We start from the raw sequence: 13,558 nt of genomic DNA, 5'->3' as shown, positions 1-13,558 counted from the left end.
AATACCCTCTCAAACACCAGTCTCTGTCCCTGGTGCTTTTAGAGGAACAATAAACGCCTTTCTGCAAATCTGTGAAGGAGTAGAGAACACGCACACAAGGATTTTCGTTCCTATAAACTCCTTGAACAAACAGCCTGTGTTTTGTTTCCCTTTTTCCCGCGGTTCGTGTTAATTCATGATACGCGCTCTTTTGGTTGAAAAAATACATGTTGACCACCTTTATAAATGAAAATTGGCAGTGCCTTTTCTATTCAAACCGTAAAATAGTACAATGTTATAATGATTAAAATTTTATCACAAATAAATTTGAAAAAATAAAATAAACAAAAATTTTTCAATAAATTTTTCTGTTTATAATATCCACGTTTTTATTTTATAAAGTTGGTGTATCACATTTTGAGACTCGAGGAATTCCTGAAATAAACAAGTGAGTGTGTGTTGTGGTTGTTGTGCTTTATCATCTGCTGTTGCAATTCCAAGTCGGTCTCTAAGGGCGAAAGGACGCCGAATTTCGAAAGCATTTATTCTGACTGGTGGACGCGGGTTCGGAGCCCGGCGTGAGCATCACACAGAGAGAAATCGAACCTGACAATAATATTATTACGATGAATATTACGGTGGCGAGTCTCTCGGACCAAGTGTTCCCGCTGAACGTCAGCGAGGACCTCGAACTTGAGAACCTGAAGGCCTTTTGCGAAGTCGAGTCCGGCGTCCCTGCACACGAAATTCAGCTTTCGTTCAACGGAATGCCACTGACGGACAATAAGAAGACGCTGAAGGAATACGGCATCAAGGAGGGCGACATGCTCATCTTGCAGCAGATTTCCGAACGCACTCCATCCCAAAGACCCTCAACAGGTTACATAATTTATTATTTATCAATTTTTTTTTATTAACTTTCTTTAAAGGTCGTGCCCCAGCTAGTGGTGGAGCTGCGCCAGCTGGAGGACTTTCCATGCCCATGTTTGACTTCAGCAACATCCAAATCCCGAGCAACGTCGCCTCAACATCAAGACAGCCCTCAGGGGCTGCAGGTCAGATGGGTCTCTCTTCCGACGACCCCGCCGTGATCAGGGAAATGCTGCTTGCTGACCCGAGTGCCTTGTCCATGCTCAAGCAGAACAACCCCAGACTCGCAGATGCGCTCACCTCGGGAAGTCTCGGTAAATTTTGAAAATTGTAAAAAAAAAATAAAATAAAATCATTATTATTTTCCAGAGAAATTTGCCCAAGTTCTGAAGGAGCAGCAAGAAGCCAAGGCTGAGCGAGAACGACTGCGCCTCAGGATGCTGAATGCAGACCCGTTCGATGCTGAAGCTCAAAGACTGATTGCTGACGAAATCAGGCAGAAGAACATCGAGGCCAACATGGAGGCAGCCATGGAGTACAATCCGGAGACTTTCGGCACAGTGGTCATGCTTTACATCAACTGCTTTGTCAATGGCCACCCTGTCAAAGCATTCATCGACTCAGGTGAATAAAAAAATTCCATCATTGATGAAACTTGAATTTGACCAAATTCATCTAATGAAACAAATAATTTTTTTGTTTTAAAATATTAAATTGTTTCTTGTTTTCTCATAATTTCAAAAAAGCCAAAAAACGCTTTATTTAAAAAAAGAAATACATTTGAATTTCTTATTAGATTAAGAAATTATTTATTACAATTTAATTTGTAATAATTCCTAGGCGCTCAAACTACAATCATGTCTGCGGAGTGTGCTGAAAGATGCAACATCATGCGCTTGGTAGATCATCGCTGGGCAGGCTATGCAAAGGGTGTTGGTATTCAACGAATTATTGGTCGGGTCCACATGGTTCAGATTCAGATCGAGAAGGACTTTTTGACTTCCTCATTCTCCATCCTTGAGCAGCAGAAGATGGACATGCTCCTGGGCTTGGACATGTTGAAACGGCACCAGGTTAATACTTTTCTATGAAAGAAAAACATAAAGTAAAAAAATATCAAACCCATGTTCAAAGAAACTTAAATATTAGGTTTTTTTATAGAAACAGGATTTAATTCAGTTAATATCTCTAAATAATTTATTTAAAAAATCTAAAGTTTTTTTTATAGCAATATCAAAATGAAATATTGGATTATTGACCATTTACTTTTCTAGTGCACAATCGACCTAAAGAGAAACATTTTGCACATCGGCACCACTGGCACGGAGACCCCGTTCTTGGCCGAAGGTGACCTGCCCGAATGCGCCCGTCTGAGCGGCTCTGACACCATGGACGAACAAAAGGTCCTGGAGGAAAGTCTGAGGCAAGCCGAGCACCAGCAGATGGCCGAGGCTATGGAGCGAAGCCAACAGAGCTCCTCCGCTGCTGGGCCGAGTGGCCGCCTTTCAGATCCGGCCACCACAATCATGCCTGGAGATGCGTTCACTGAAGCTACAGTCAAAGAAATTATGGCCCTGGGCTTCAACCGGGAGCAAGTCATATCCGAGCTGCGCCGGTTCAAGGGAGACAAGACCCAGGCCACAGCCGCCCTGTTTGCCAAGAGTCTGAAGTTTTGATCAGTGATATTGAGTCATTTCTCAAACTGGTTTCTGCGTACGGGCTTACTAACTCTTTGATCCTTATTGGTGTGTGGAGAACAGCTGTTTTTCAATATAACAGACGAGGAACTTCAAATAAATCGCCCTGCTATGGCCATTGCTAAGGTTAACAAATAAAACATAATTGACTGTTTTTATTTTGTATGTTTTGGGATTGCAATTAAAATTATTTAAGTCTACTTTTCTAGCTTTTGAATTCACTGAGAAAAACAACCTGGTCACATTTTAAATCGTTTTAATGGTCATGTAATCACAGATTAGGTTATAACGACGTTTTGTTTTATTTTTTACCTTTTTAATTATCATTTGCTTTTTATTTTTACAATTTTCTCTCCACCTCACAAAGCGACTCTTGCCACTTCTTTGAAGCTGCGTGTGTCCATTCATACGGGTGAATGATTTCTTCAAACTCTCATACACCGCGCATTTGCACAAAGATCCAATTTGAGCTTGTTCGCAGAGTTTTATTTACTTTTTTTTTTATCCATTTTGCCTCTTACAAACTCCTCGTTTGACTACTACAAGAGGTGAAAATTCATCAGAGCCGAGAAAGAAGTGAGTGCTGGCACACGGATGGAGCGACACTGAATTTTGTTAGTTTGGTACTGCTTTTTGCTTCTCTAGCTGACAATTAATATTGTTGATTTACAACTGTGAGGCAACTTTTTAAATCTCCCAAGACTGTTGTGTGCTTGCGATAGAAAGGCGCTTTCGAAATGGGACAGGAGTCGTCACGCGTGTGTGCAGATGACGTACAGTTTGGCAGAAACACAAACAAAAAATTAGCACCACCAATCAAACTGCATACCAGTATAACTTGTAAAAATACAATTAGGAACATGTGTGAGATTTAAGCGCGGGGCGATTTAATGGTTAATTAGTTGCATTAAAATCAGGTAACGTTATAAGTGGATGCTTCGTACGGGAAAAGTAAAATATCTTATTTGAAAAAAAAACGACCAAATAGGTAACAAATAAATTATCAAATTGCAAAAAGAACAATTTCAAGTTGGCCCAAAAGAATTATCTGGATATTCTGGATCAAAAATACAACAGCTAACAAGTTCAAATTTAAGATATCAGTTCATAAGAAACTAATATAGTTGACAGAAAAATAACGAAGCATTGTCATTCTGACACAACCTGACCAGGGGATTTGGAAATAGGGGGCGCGCGCTTCAAAAACTGCTCTACAAGCACATCAGACAGCAGGCGTTGTAGTTTTCATTTTTACAAAGCATCATGTTTATAACCTTAGTTTGTTTTTGTTTTAAGTTCATTTGCATCTTGAAACCACTCGAGGTTTGGCGGTTCTTGCATTTTAAAACCAGTATGAAGTGTTCCTTGTTAACACTCTTAAGCGGTCCATTTTCGTCAATCCAGCAGTGGAAAGTTCCATCCCAAAGGTTTCTTGCACTCGTCCTTGTTACGTACTCTTCCCTCACTATGTTCTGTTTGTCTTTGTTACAATAATGATTCAAAGGCACAATTTACTTGCACATAATTTTTTAAAAACAAATCCACCTTATTCAAACTGTAGCCTCGCTGAATTAAATACAAATCTTGATCTTTCAAAATGATATCTGGACTTTTTTCAGTTTTCAAACAGCGCAGGCTCAGGAAAATTGCCACAACTGGTAATTTGCCATAAAATTAAATCTCTTTGCCTTCTTTGCACTCGGAACATTTCTCCGGCATGGACGTGCCAACTTAAAAAATAATGACTGAAATTAACAACATCGTTATTTGTTAATACAAAAATGCCACATAGAAAATGTATAAAAATTATTATTTCACTGCTCTCAACTTGTGTGGTTGGTTGCTTTGACAAAATGAATGGCAAAATAGTAAAGTGAACAAAAGGGAACTCTGATAATCAACTAATTTCTTCTCTTTAGGACTAAAACGATTCATCAGGAGTATTCGAGATGATAACTTAACTGGTAATGGAAGGGACAACTAAAATTATTGACAACTCGGAGAAGCGGCATTCTCTTGCTCGTTTCTTCTCCGACGCTTCCTCTTCATCAGTAGGTTGATTTCTCTTGTTTTAATAGTATATGCTTCTAATATCACGTTAAATCATATAGTGTCGTCGGATCACTTTTTCACTTGAAGAACCAAATCAAGAGATAAGGACAGTTTCGGTCTCAGCACAGTTTGCAGCAGTTAGTTAGTCTCAGTCACCAGGGTGCTCTGGACACGAGCGATTAATGTTGAACCACTGATCAATACATCTGCAAATTGAATAAAATTACCATTTGCATCAGAAAACAATAGCTATTAAATAAAATAAAAAAGACTAAATTAGTTTTTATTAAATCAAATTTTTAAGATCATTACTTTCGATTACTTAAAAATTACTATCAATTGTTATGTTATAGTTTAAAAGTATATTCAATAAATTGAAAATTTTAATATAAATAAATATAAAAGATCTTTTATAGTATCAAAAAATAAAATGTTTTGAAATTTTATAACTACTTACTGCTTGTGATATATGCAGAGGCAGGGCAGCCTGGCGATCGTGTCCCCTTGCTCGAGCTCCTCAAAGCAAATCACACACTCTCCCTTTGTTTCGGACAAGACGTCCTCTGCAATACGCGAGTGGATTTTAGAGAGCAGTCGCTGAGTTGATAGACAAAATAATTAAACGTCATCATTTACCATTGTAAGAGAGACGCGGTTTCGTGAGGCACATAACAAGGTGACACTCGATGTCATCTGGTAGAACGAATTTCGAGCACACTGGACACTTGATTCCTAAAAGCACACGAGACATTTTCTATTACAATCAAACCAAAGAATCAAAATTTTGAAAAAAATTATAAGTGATTACTTTAAAATAACCCAACAAACGTCCAAACTTTTTAATTATTTATAAAATTTACATAAAAAATAAAAGGTATATTTTGTAGTTTTTTCTTATAAAAATTAAAAAAAAAAATAAATAGATATTAAAAGCTCATTATTTTATTTAATTAAAAAAATATTTTTTATTTGATTGATTATCCAATTTTACTGCAATATAAAAGACAACCACTTTATTAAAAAAGTCCAGTTTTTCTTAAAAAACATTTTTGGCTGGTTAGGGAGCTCATTTGCCCACAACCTTTGCGTCACGACCAAGGCTACACTCAATCCGCCGCCGTTCTTATCACCGCGATCAAAAGTTTATTAGCGAGGCGGAAGTTGGGAATCAGCTGGCGCGACTGACACTCATTGCCAAAACGGATTTTCAAGGTGCTGCTATATTCGAAACACAAACAAGCGACCGTCCTTGGTCGCAACGGCAAAGGCGCAAAATCAGAGCGGAATCGGTTTTTAGTTTTTAGCAAAATTCCCTCTAGCACGGAAATCTCGGTGAAAAAAAAAATTAGAAAAAACAAACGTTGGTGGTTTTCACGTTGTGGTACAAATAAAGTGCGTCGCACTTTTCGCTGCACGAGGCGCAGATCGAAAATTTGAAATCGCGCCAAGATAGAGCGAGAGACGGATGAAATAAACGCGTTATTTCTCTGCTCGTTCCGTAGCGCTTGATAGTAATAATGGTTGAGATGTGAACGCTTTACGAGTCGCGCGACAAAGTTCAAGGTCTTCGGGAAACCACCAAAAAGCGTCGTTGGATTTGCTCGCGCCAGAGTGCGGCGACAATTAATTAGTGCAAAAAGCAGAGCGACCAAACCGCTTTTGCAATGGTAAATTTTAAGTCGTTTAGCCAAGGCCGGCGACGGTGCAAATCACTTTATTATTTAAAAAGTTTAAATTTTAATTTAAAACAAAGATCCATAATAAATTAAACTTATTATCAAGTGAATTTGGCTCTTCTCTGAATGAATGTTGGTCTTTTATTTCGCAAAGGAAAAATAATAAATGACTTAAAACTTAAAATTTTATGTAGGAAAATGGGACTTATAAAATGAAACTAAAATTAAACAACCTCTCCTTAATTACAAAATTCTTCCACAAAAGGTTTTTTTAATCAATTTCAAAATTATCTTTTTACTGAAATTTTTAGTTCAAAGAACAGAAAAAGCTCATTATTAGTCTTAAAGATTTTGAAAAAATTTAAATTTAATAGAAAGTACTAATCTTTAAAAAATTAGTGTGAATACAATTATTTATTTAATAAATAAACCAATATCTTTGTATTAATAAAATAATTGGTAATTTTTCCTTCTTGATTTCGAAGCAGCTGTGTAAATAATTCGTTGCGTGACCCTCTGTGCACGGTGCCATTTGAAACTGGGCGACTCATTTACTTATTAATGGCAGAGTTTAAACGGTCTCACCCAAAACTTGCGAATTATTCAGAGCAGGCCGACAGCTGCTTTCCCCCGCGTTCAATTATTCAGGGTTGTAGATGGGCCCTGGTGGACAACGGATTGCATACGTTCAGGAGATGCTTCTTTATGGCAGAGCTAGTTTTACGACTTTGAAATAGCTGCAGTTGTAAAAATTCGTTAGCTCCAATAAAAAAAATCCAGCTAAAAAAATACAAAGTACAAAAGTTGTATCTTATCTTGAAAACTTTCTGACAAGCACAAAAGTTCTGGAACAATTATGAACGCATAATTGTTCTAAAAACGTTTATATTATTATTTTTATTATTTTTTTTTTTATAAAATTTTGACGAATTTAAAATAAAAAGAAATTTTTATATTTTTTAAAACAAAAACGAGTTAAATTTCTAAAATATTATAACATATTTACAAAATGTTAGAGAATACAAACGTTTACTAATATTTTTTAACAGAAATTATTCCAAAGAAAAGAGGCTAATGAAAAAAAATCGATCATTCTCACTTTTAACAAATCTTCTGTTTCTGTACACCAGTCGACCGCTTTGTAATCGCTCCATTTTATTAAGTGACAAAATAGCCACTCTAGCAAAGCCGCAGATCTTCGTTTCCATTCGATAAAATTAGATAAGCGCAAGAGGCATGCAATAATTACGGCGAACGAAATGGGGCCGTTTTTGTGTGCGAGTGACGTCAATTCCTCGTTGCTTTTCGCCTTTCAAGGTTGATTCTTCTTCTGGTGCCGCTTTCTTTACATTTTGTCGGCATTTTATGCAAGAAAATGCGGAAACTGGCCGAGTGCAACGCGATTTTATGACGCGCGATGACGAGTTATTGGCCCCTTGAGGAGCTGCAATAAGTGACCGTCCAACCCAAATATTTTGCACGCGGCAACGGCGCGATGATTTACGGCGCCGAAATTGCGTTCTGCCCGCACAGTTTGCCCCTGAGAAGGCGACAAAAATTATATATATCACCCCTGGTAAAAAAAAAATACGGGCGGTGGTGGCAGCCAAATTTATGTTTGGAAAGAGAAACGGGATCCACAAAGGACTGGGAGGAGTTTAATTCCACCACCAGCGAAAGCGGAAATTTTGAGGGGACAAATAATGTGATTAAGAAATTTAAGCCAAAATTATGTGCAAATAATTTTCTTTGAAAGCTTTGAAGAATGTGTGCTTAATTCTGCAAAATATTGGCATAAAACCAAAGGAAATGGTTATTCCAATTTTACTTCGTTGTCATTTTTATTTTGCATAAACAAGCCACAGATAAGGTTTAAATCATTTGTATAATAGATGGTATAACTAGAGTTTATAATTTATTTGCATCAAATTTTATACGTGTATTGTTGTCTGGCGGGCATGAGGTCATTGCTGTTTAAAGCAACAACACGGAAAAGGCTGGAATTACTCGTAGACGATAAAACATTCGTTAACTCACGTCAACTGATGAAAAAGTTGGAAAATTCATTCTCCAGTTACTTCAACAAAATACGTATTAATTTCTTTCAAATATGCAATCATTATCGTTTTGTTTTGTTTAAAATTATTTGTACTTATTTAAGTTTCTATAAATTTAAGAACCTAATGATAAAAAATTAGTATAAACCGGTATAAACTAAAATTTTTAAATATAATTAAGAATTTTCGAACACGAAAAATTGTAATTTTTCCATAAATTTCTACGGGATTTGCTCTCAACGCATTAATTGCAGTTTTATAGCTACATAGCTTATTTTATAATTTAAATTTACCTTTGAAAAATACAATTTAACAATAAAATTTAAACAAATCTATGCTTATCAATATAAGCACGGAATTCTAGTAGACTTTTTCAAGTAAAGTAAAGATCAACTTTTATAGCTGAAATTGAAAGTCACTCTTCACAACCTCTGAGCCTGCAAAAGTTCAAGAGCTGCTGATAAAACCGATTGCTGCGAAATTTCTTCCCAACAAAAGTGCGAGGGAGGGAGCGTTCCACTTTTCCATCACTATATCTTATCAGATGATAACCTCTAATTGATTGTAAAAATTACTAGTTTCCAAACAAAAAAGCAATTCAATTAAGTGACGACGCTGATAAGAACGGGCGTGTTAATTCCCACGAAAGATTTTTTTCCCAAAAAAATTACGTAATTACGAAGAAAAATAGAGACACGGTTGGTCTCCGTTGATCTTGAAAGGCGTCGCACGTGACGGGAGATTAATCCGTCGTTACATGGAGATCACGAGATCACCTCACTTGCTAAAGGAGGAACATAAGATTTCCTTATTTATTTGAAATAAAAATTAACGAATACTCTGGCACGTAGATAGAGTCACTTGTTGGATGAAGGTCTGTCTGAAATCAATAAATATTGGCGTCTCTTTCTCATTATGCGAGTGGCCACTTATTCGCGCTGCCAAACGCTGACGTCGCAAAATCATTTTATTTCGAACGCGGTGCACACGCAATTTATTATCGCAACATCGCCGCCGCACCGCAAGATTTTAAGCAGCACTTCCGATAACATTGATCGAAATTTGCCCTATCAGTTGTGTGTATCATTGTCAAACTTATTGTTCTCCTGGAACTAATCCAAGTCCACGAAATTACATTAAACTGTGCAACAGGACGAGGGAATTTTTAAACTGAATTATTTAGTTTCACTAAAAAATAACAACTTGACAAAATTCGAAGCGCTGATTTTTTTTTTAATAAATGCAAGTTAAATAATTATTTAATCCAGGATTTTTAATTATATATTTATATATTTAAAGAGGATGGTACCACCTTAGGGCAGCAATATCCTCCACAGAAACTGATAGTTTAGGCCATAAGGATCATTTTGATAACCAGAAAATTGGGGGTCACCCCATAAATTTTTGAGAAAAACGCGTTTGAATTTAACATGGTTCGCTTATGGACAATTTTTATGAAAATCATTCAATCCCATTTAAAGTAAACGAAACTAACTTTGGCAAAGGTGTGTGACCCACCAGCATGTTCCTTGATAACCCTGCTACAGATTTGGCACCAGAAAATTGGGGGTCACCCCATAAATTTTTGAGAAAAGTTTAATTGAATGTTAAAAAACGTGGTTTTTTGCATTTTTCTCGTTTTGGAGAAAATCAATCCAATTTTAGAGCGCTTAGAATTTATTGATTTCTATAATCAAATAACATGATAGTTCATACTTTGGTTCCTACAATTCTCCAGTAATGAAATTTTTTCATATTTTTCAAAATCCAATATGGCCGCCGGAGAAACATAAGGGTTTATTAAAACTGCTGCCAAATTAATTTGGCTGAAGATTTTTAATTTCCTTGAAAGGAAGTTGGAGTTAATGAACCAAGGTATCTTTTCTCAATGGTCAGCAAGTTTCTAGGTCAAAGGTCATTGACCCTGGCCAAAGGTCAAAATATAAAGTTTTATGCCCCTTGAAAATAGGCAACCGGACAAAAAATCCAAGATAGCCATTAGATGCGCCGTGTCATTTTGCATCCGAATACAAATTTTCAAAATGTTTGAACAAGCCGTTTAGAAAATATTATTGAGTTATAAACAGGGTCCGAACGACTGAAAATATTCCGTTCGGATGAGTTAAAAATTAGAAAATGATACTTTTTTCGTCATATTTGAAACAAATTGAGTATGTTTTATTGTATTCCATTAAAATTTGAAGGATTTGAAAAACATTTTGCAGAAGGTTTCATCTACTTTAAATTTGCTCTCTATGCATTTTTATAACATTGAAAGTGGAAATTTCAAATTATTGCAAGCAGCAATGATTAGATTTGATGAAGTAATTCATTTTATGATTTACTAATTTTAAAAGAATATTGCAACTCAAAGCAAAATTTTCTAAACTGGAGAAATTTGCTTTAATTCAGTCTATGAAAATTTGAGGAAAGAACAAATAAAGCCGAAAAAATTTGATTTAACAATTTCTAAAAAATTAAAAGTCAAATCTGCCTTCCAAAATATAATTTCAAGTCGATTAATTTTTGTTTGGAATTTGTGAAAAATTACGATGAAAAAAAACAGCTGCAGTGTTAAGATTAAATTAATACAAAATTCGCGGAAATCTGCTTAAAAATTATTGGCGACCGTTTTTAAACTTTGGAAAACAGTCTCTCGGGGGAGCTGACCTCTCGCTGTGTCAGAGAGCCGCAGAATAAGAGACGCACATTTGCAACCGGAGTGCGACAACGATTGTTGGGAAATTCGCTTCTCCGGTGGCTTTTCAAAAGCAAACATCCACGCAGATGGAAAAAGCAGCCGCGGTGGCTTTGCTCTCTCTTGCTCGCTCGCTGGATGCATGTGAAGTAACAACAATAAACCTCACACTCCATAACTGGGTCATTTGAGCGCACAAATAAATAAATGGAAAATCAAAAATAAACCACGCGAGCGCTCCAAGCTGTTCTTGGAATGAAAAAGCACCTTCCCTCCACCCGTTTGAAGGGATGAATGGCAAAGTGGGTCGGCCAATGACGTGTGCGATAATTACGGAATTGCAAGGATTCCGGTATTGTAAGCAGAACTGGGAAGATCTACAAGCTGGAAAGCCAGGTAGAGTTAATTATTGTGCCTTGGCATAATTCAGCGCAAGACAATTAATTATCTGAGTTGAATGTTACTCAGAGAAACGTTTTTTTATCAATTTTAAACTTTGAATAAATTTTACAAGAAAGAAAAAATCAATTTGTTGAAACAAATATTAACATAAGCACCAATAAAATAAAAAATCATAGGAAACTTTGGACTGAATTTTAAATACAATTTAGTATAGAAGGCGTTATGAAAACAAAGTTTATAGGGGAGACTGTCAAAAGCTAAAAAATCAGTCCGCAAACAAATTTGATTTTTATTGCTCAAAGATTGTTTTAAAATACGTGTTAGATTTTCTTGCAGTTTTTTATATATTATGATTTATGAACCATATCGGCTTAAAAAAAGTTGGTTAATTTTTTTTCCATGAACCTTCTTTAGTAATGAACTTGAAAAATTTCTTGGTTATTTATTAAAAAAATAAAAATATTAACGAGCGCAATATTCATCTGTAGTAATTTGGATGGTTAAAATTCTTTATACTAACTTTTAATCACATTTACTGCTACAAAATTAAATTGCCGTCTAAGATATTTTTTACACGTTGCAAACTGATCCGCGCTCCTTTCTCAAATTTACTGAAATTTACTTTTTGGGAACATCAAAATTCATCGGAATAAATTAAGTAGATAATATCATTTTTAGATTTACGTACCAAATTAAACGTAAAGCATGGAAAATGCGACGGAAATGTGACGCATCTGCATCACAACAAGTGCACCCGTCGGGGCTTCAGACTTTCAGACTGACTCGCACGCGACAACTAGCCGACCTTTACTCTTGTATCGCATCCTAGCCCAAACACACATCTTTCTCAAAATTAACATTTAACTATTTTAGTCAGAGGCATCAATATATTTATAAACGGAATTGCCCAAACGCTACAGTGGCGATAAAGTTGAAAAACATCAGGCCGGTATGAGACTTTTCTGCTTCACCGGATTCTTATGCTCCGTTAGGCCCTGCTGGCTTGTGAAAAGTGAGAGTGCCAAGGCGAGGCTTGCTTGTAAAAATAAACAATACACTGGATCAGCATGGGCCTTTGAGAAATTAATTTTCACCATTAATACTGAAATACTGATGCAGTTTAAAATTATAGCTTCATATTTTACAATTTACTTGTGGTTTAATTATAAAACAATTGATTTTAACTTTTTACTATTTAAATTCTCAACTGATAAAAAAAAATTATTAAGTCGGTGCGTATATGTCACTGAAAATCAATTAAATGATTTTTTAAAGTTTTTACTGCTATTTATGTAAAATAATAATTATTTATTTTAGTTCTGTTATGTCCGTGTTTTTCCAATTTGTCTGAAAAAGTGAGAAAATTGTATAGGCGGCTGAATGTTTTTCTTACCATTAAGGCTCCAGATGTGCGAGGGCAGCGAGTGGGCGGCGTAGACCCGTGGGGTTGAGATGCCGAGGCCGGCGGCCGCGACGGCGGCCACCTGCTGCTCGGGCTGCTCCTCAGAACTTGAGTCGGTCTCGGCGGGACTCTCGGAGATGGTGAGGCCGCGGCCTCCGGCCCCCGTGGCCGCCTCCTGCGGCACGCTGGACAGCGAGCGCGCCCTCAGCCGGTCGCTGGACACTGCGCCTGCAAGGTCTGCACGAGTGAGCAAGGTCATGACACTCGTCTGGTTGTGGTGTGAGCACTCACCTGGCAGTGCCCTGAGCAGACTGAAGCCCGAGGCGCTCGCGTTCACCACATCGGCGCTCGAGGAGGCCGAGAAGGTGCGGGCCCGGGGGCTGCTGGCGCCCCCGGCGGCGGTGCTCGGCTTTGCCCCCATCCGCCTAAACCATTGTCCGACGCACTAGGCGCGGTCGCGAGGCCCCAAACTTGACATCATCGCACCTACAAGCGCACCATTACTATTTTTCTTTTTCCGATCTCTGTCTCCACTCCAATCCAACTTCTAACAAATGCCCCGCCCGCCACCTGGTGGTGGTGCCCCCGGACCTTGGCCCGGTCATTCGAATTTTGCCCGCAAAATTATATTTATCTTGAGGATTCTTTCACTTTTGGCATTTACATCGCGGTATTTTGAAATTAATTGGGTGCATTTTCAAACAGTCTAGGGTCTAGGGCAAATT

The 13,558-nt window shown here is 37.2% G+C and overlaps 2 protein-coding genes across 4 annotated transcripts; one reads left to right on the top strand and one right to left on the bottom strand.

The window, feature by feature from the left end:
• Positions 1–440: 440 nt before the first annotated feature.
• On the top strand, positions 441–2,746 carry LOC132193152 (protein DDI1 homolog 2). Of its 2 annotated transcripts, none has more exons than XM_059613590.1 (5): positions 441–858; positions 921–1,163; positions 1,219–1,473; positions 1,690–1,922; positions 2,124–2,746. In XM_059613590.1, the coding sequence occupies exons 1-5, from the start codon at positions 606–608 to the stop codon at positions 2,523–2,525; spliced, it is 1,386 nt and encodes a 461-aa protein (XP_059469573.1). In that variant the 5' UTR covers positions 441–605; the 3' UTR covers positions 2,526–2,746. The 2 variants fall into 2 exon arrangements, with proteins under 2 accessions (XP_059469573.1, XP_059469572.1); XM_059613589.1 differs by having other exon boundaries at positions 442–858; positions 909–1,163.
• A 258-nt stretch (positions 2,747–3,004) lies between these two features.
• LOC132193153 (E3 ubiquitin-protein ligase ZNRF2) lies at positions 3,005–13,393 on the bottom strand. 2 transcript variants are annotated; one of them, XM_059613592.1, is made up of 5 exons: positions 13,125–13,393; positions 12,825–13,061; positions 5,235–5,330; positions 5,056–5,161; positions 3,005–4,804 (listed from the first exon to the last, which is right to left on the bottom strand). In XM_059613592.1, the coding sequence occupies exons 1-5, from the start codon at positions 13,252–13,254 to the stop codon at positions 4,747–4,749; spliced, it is 627 nt and encodes a 208-aa protein (XP_059469575.1). In that variant the 5' UTR covers positions 13,255–13,393; the 3' UTR covers positions 3,005–4,746. The 2 variants fall into 2 exon arrangements, with proteins under 2 accessions (XP_059469575.1, XP_059469574.1); XM_059613591.1 differs by having other exon boundaries at positions 12,825–13,070; positions 13,125–13,392.
• Positions 13,394–13,558: the final 165 nt, after the last annotated feature.

The sequence above is a fragment of the Neocloeon triangulifer genome, unplaced genomic scaffold, assembly GCF_031216515.1.
Source record: "Neocloeon triangulifer isolate White Clay Creek 2 clone unplaced genomic scaffold, ASM3121651v1 ptg000003l, whole genome shotgun sequence".
Taxonomy (NCBI): domain Eukaryota; kingdom Metazoa; phylum Arthropoda; class Insecta; order Ephemeroptera; family Baetidae; genus Neocloeon; species Neocloeon triangulifer.
Note: the sequence above shows the minus strand (reverse complement) of the source record. Positions and strands in the feature narration are given on the sequence as shown.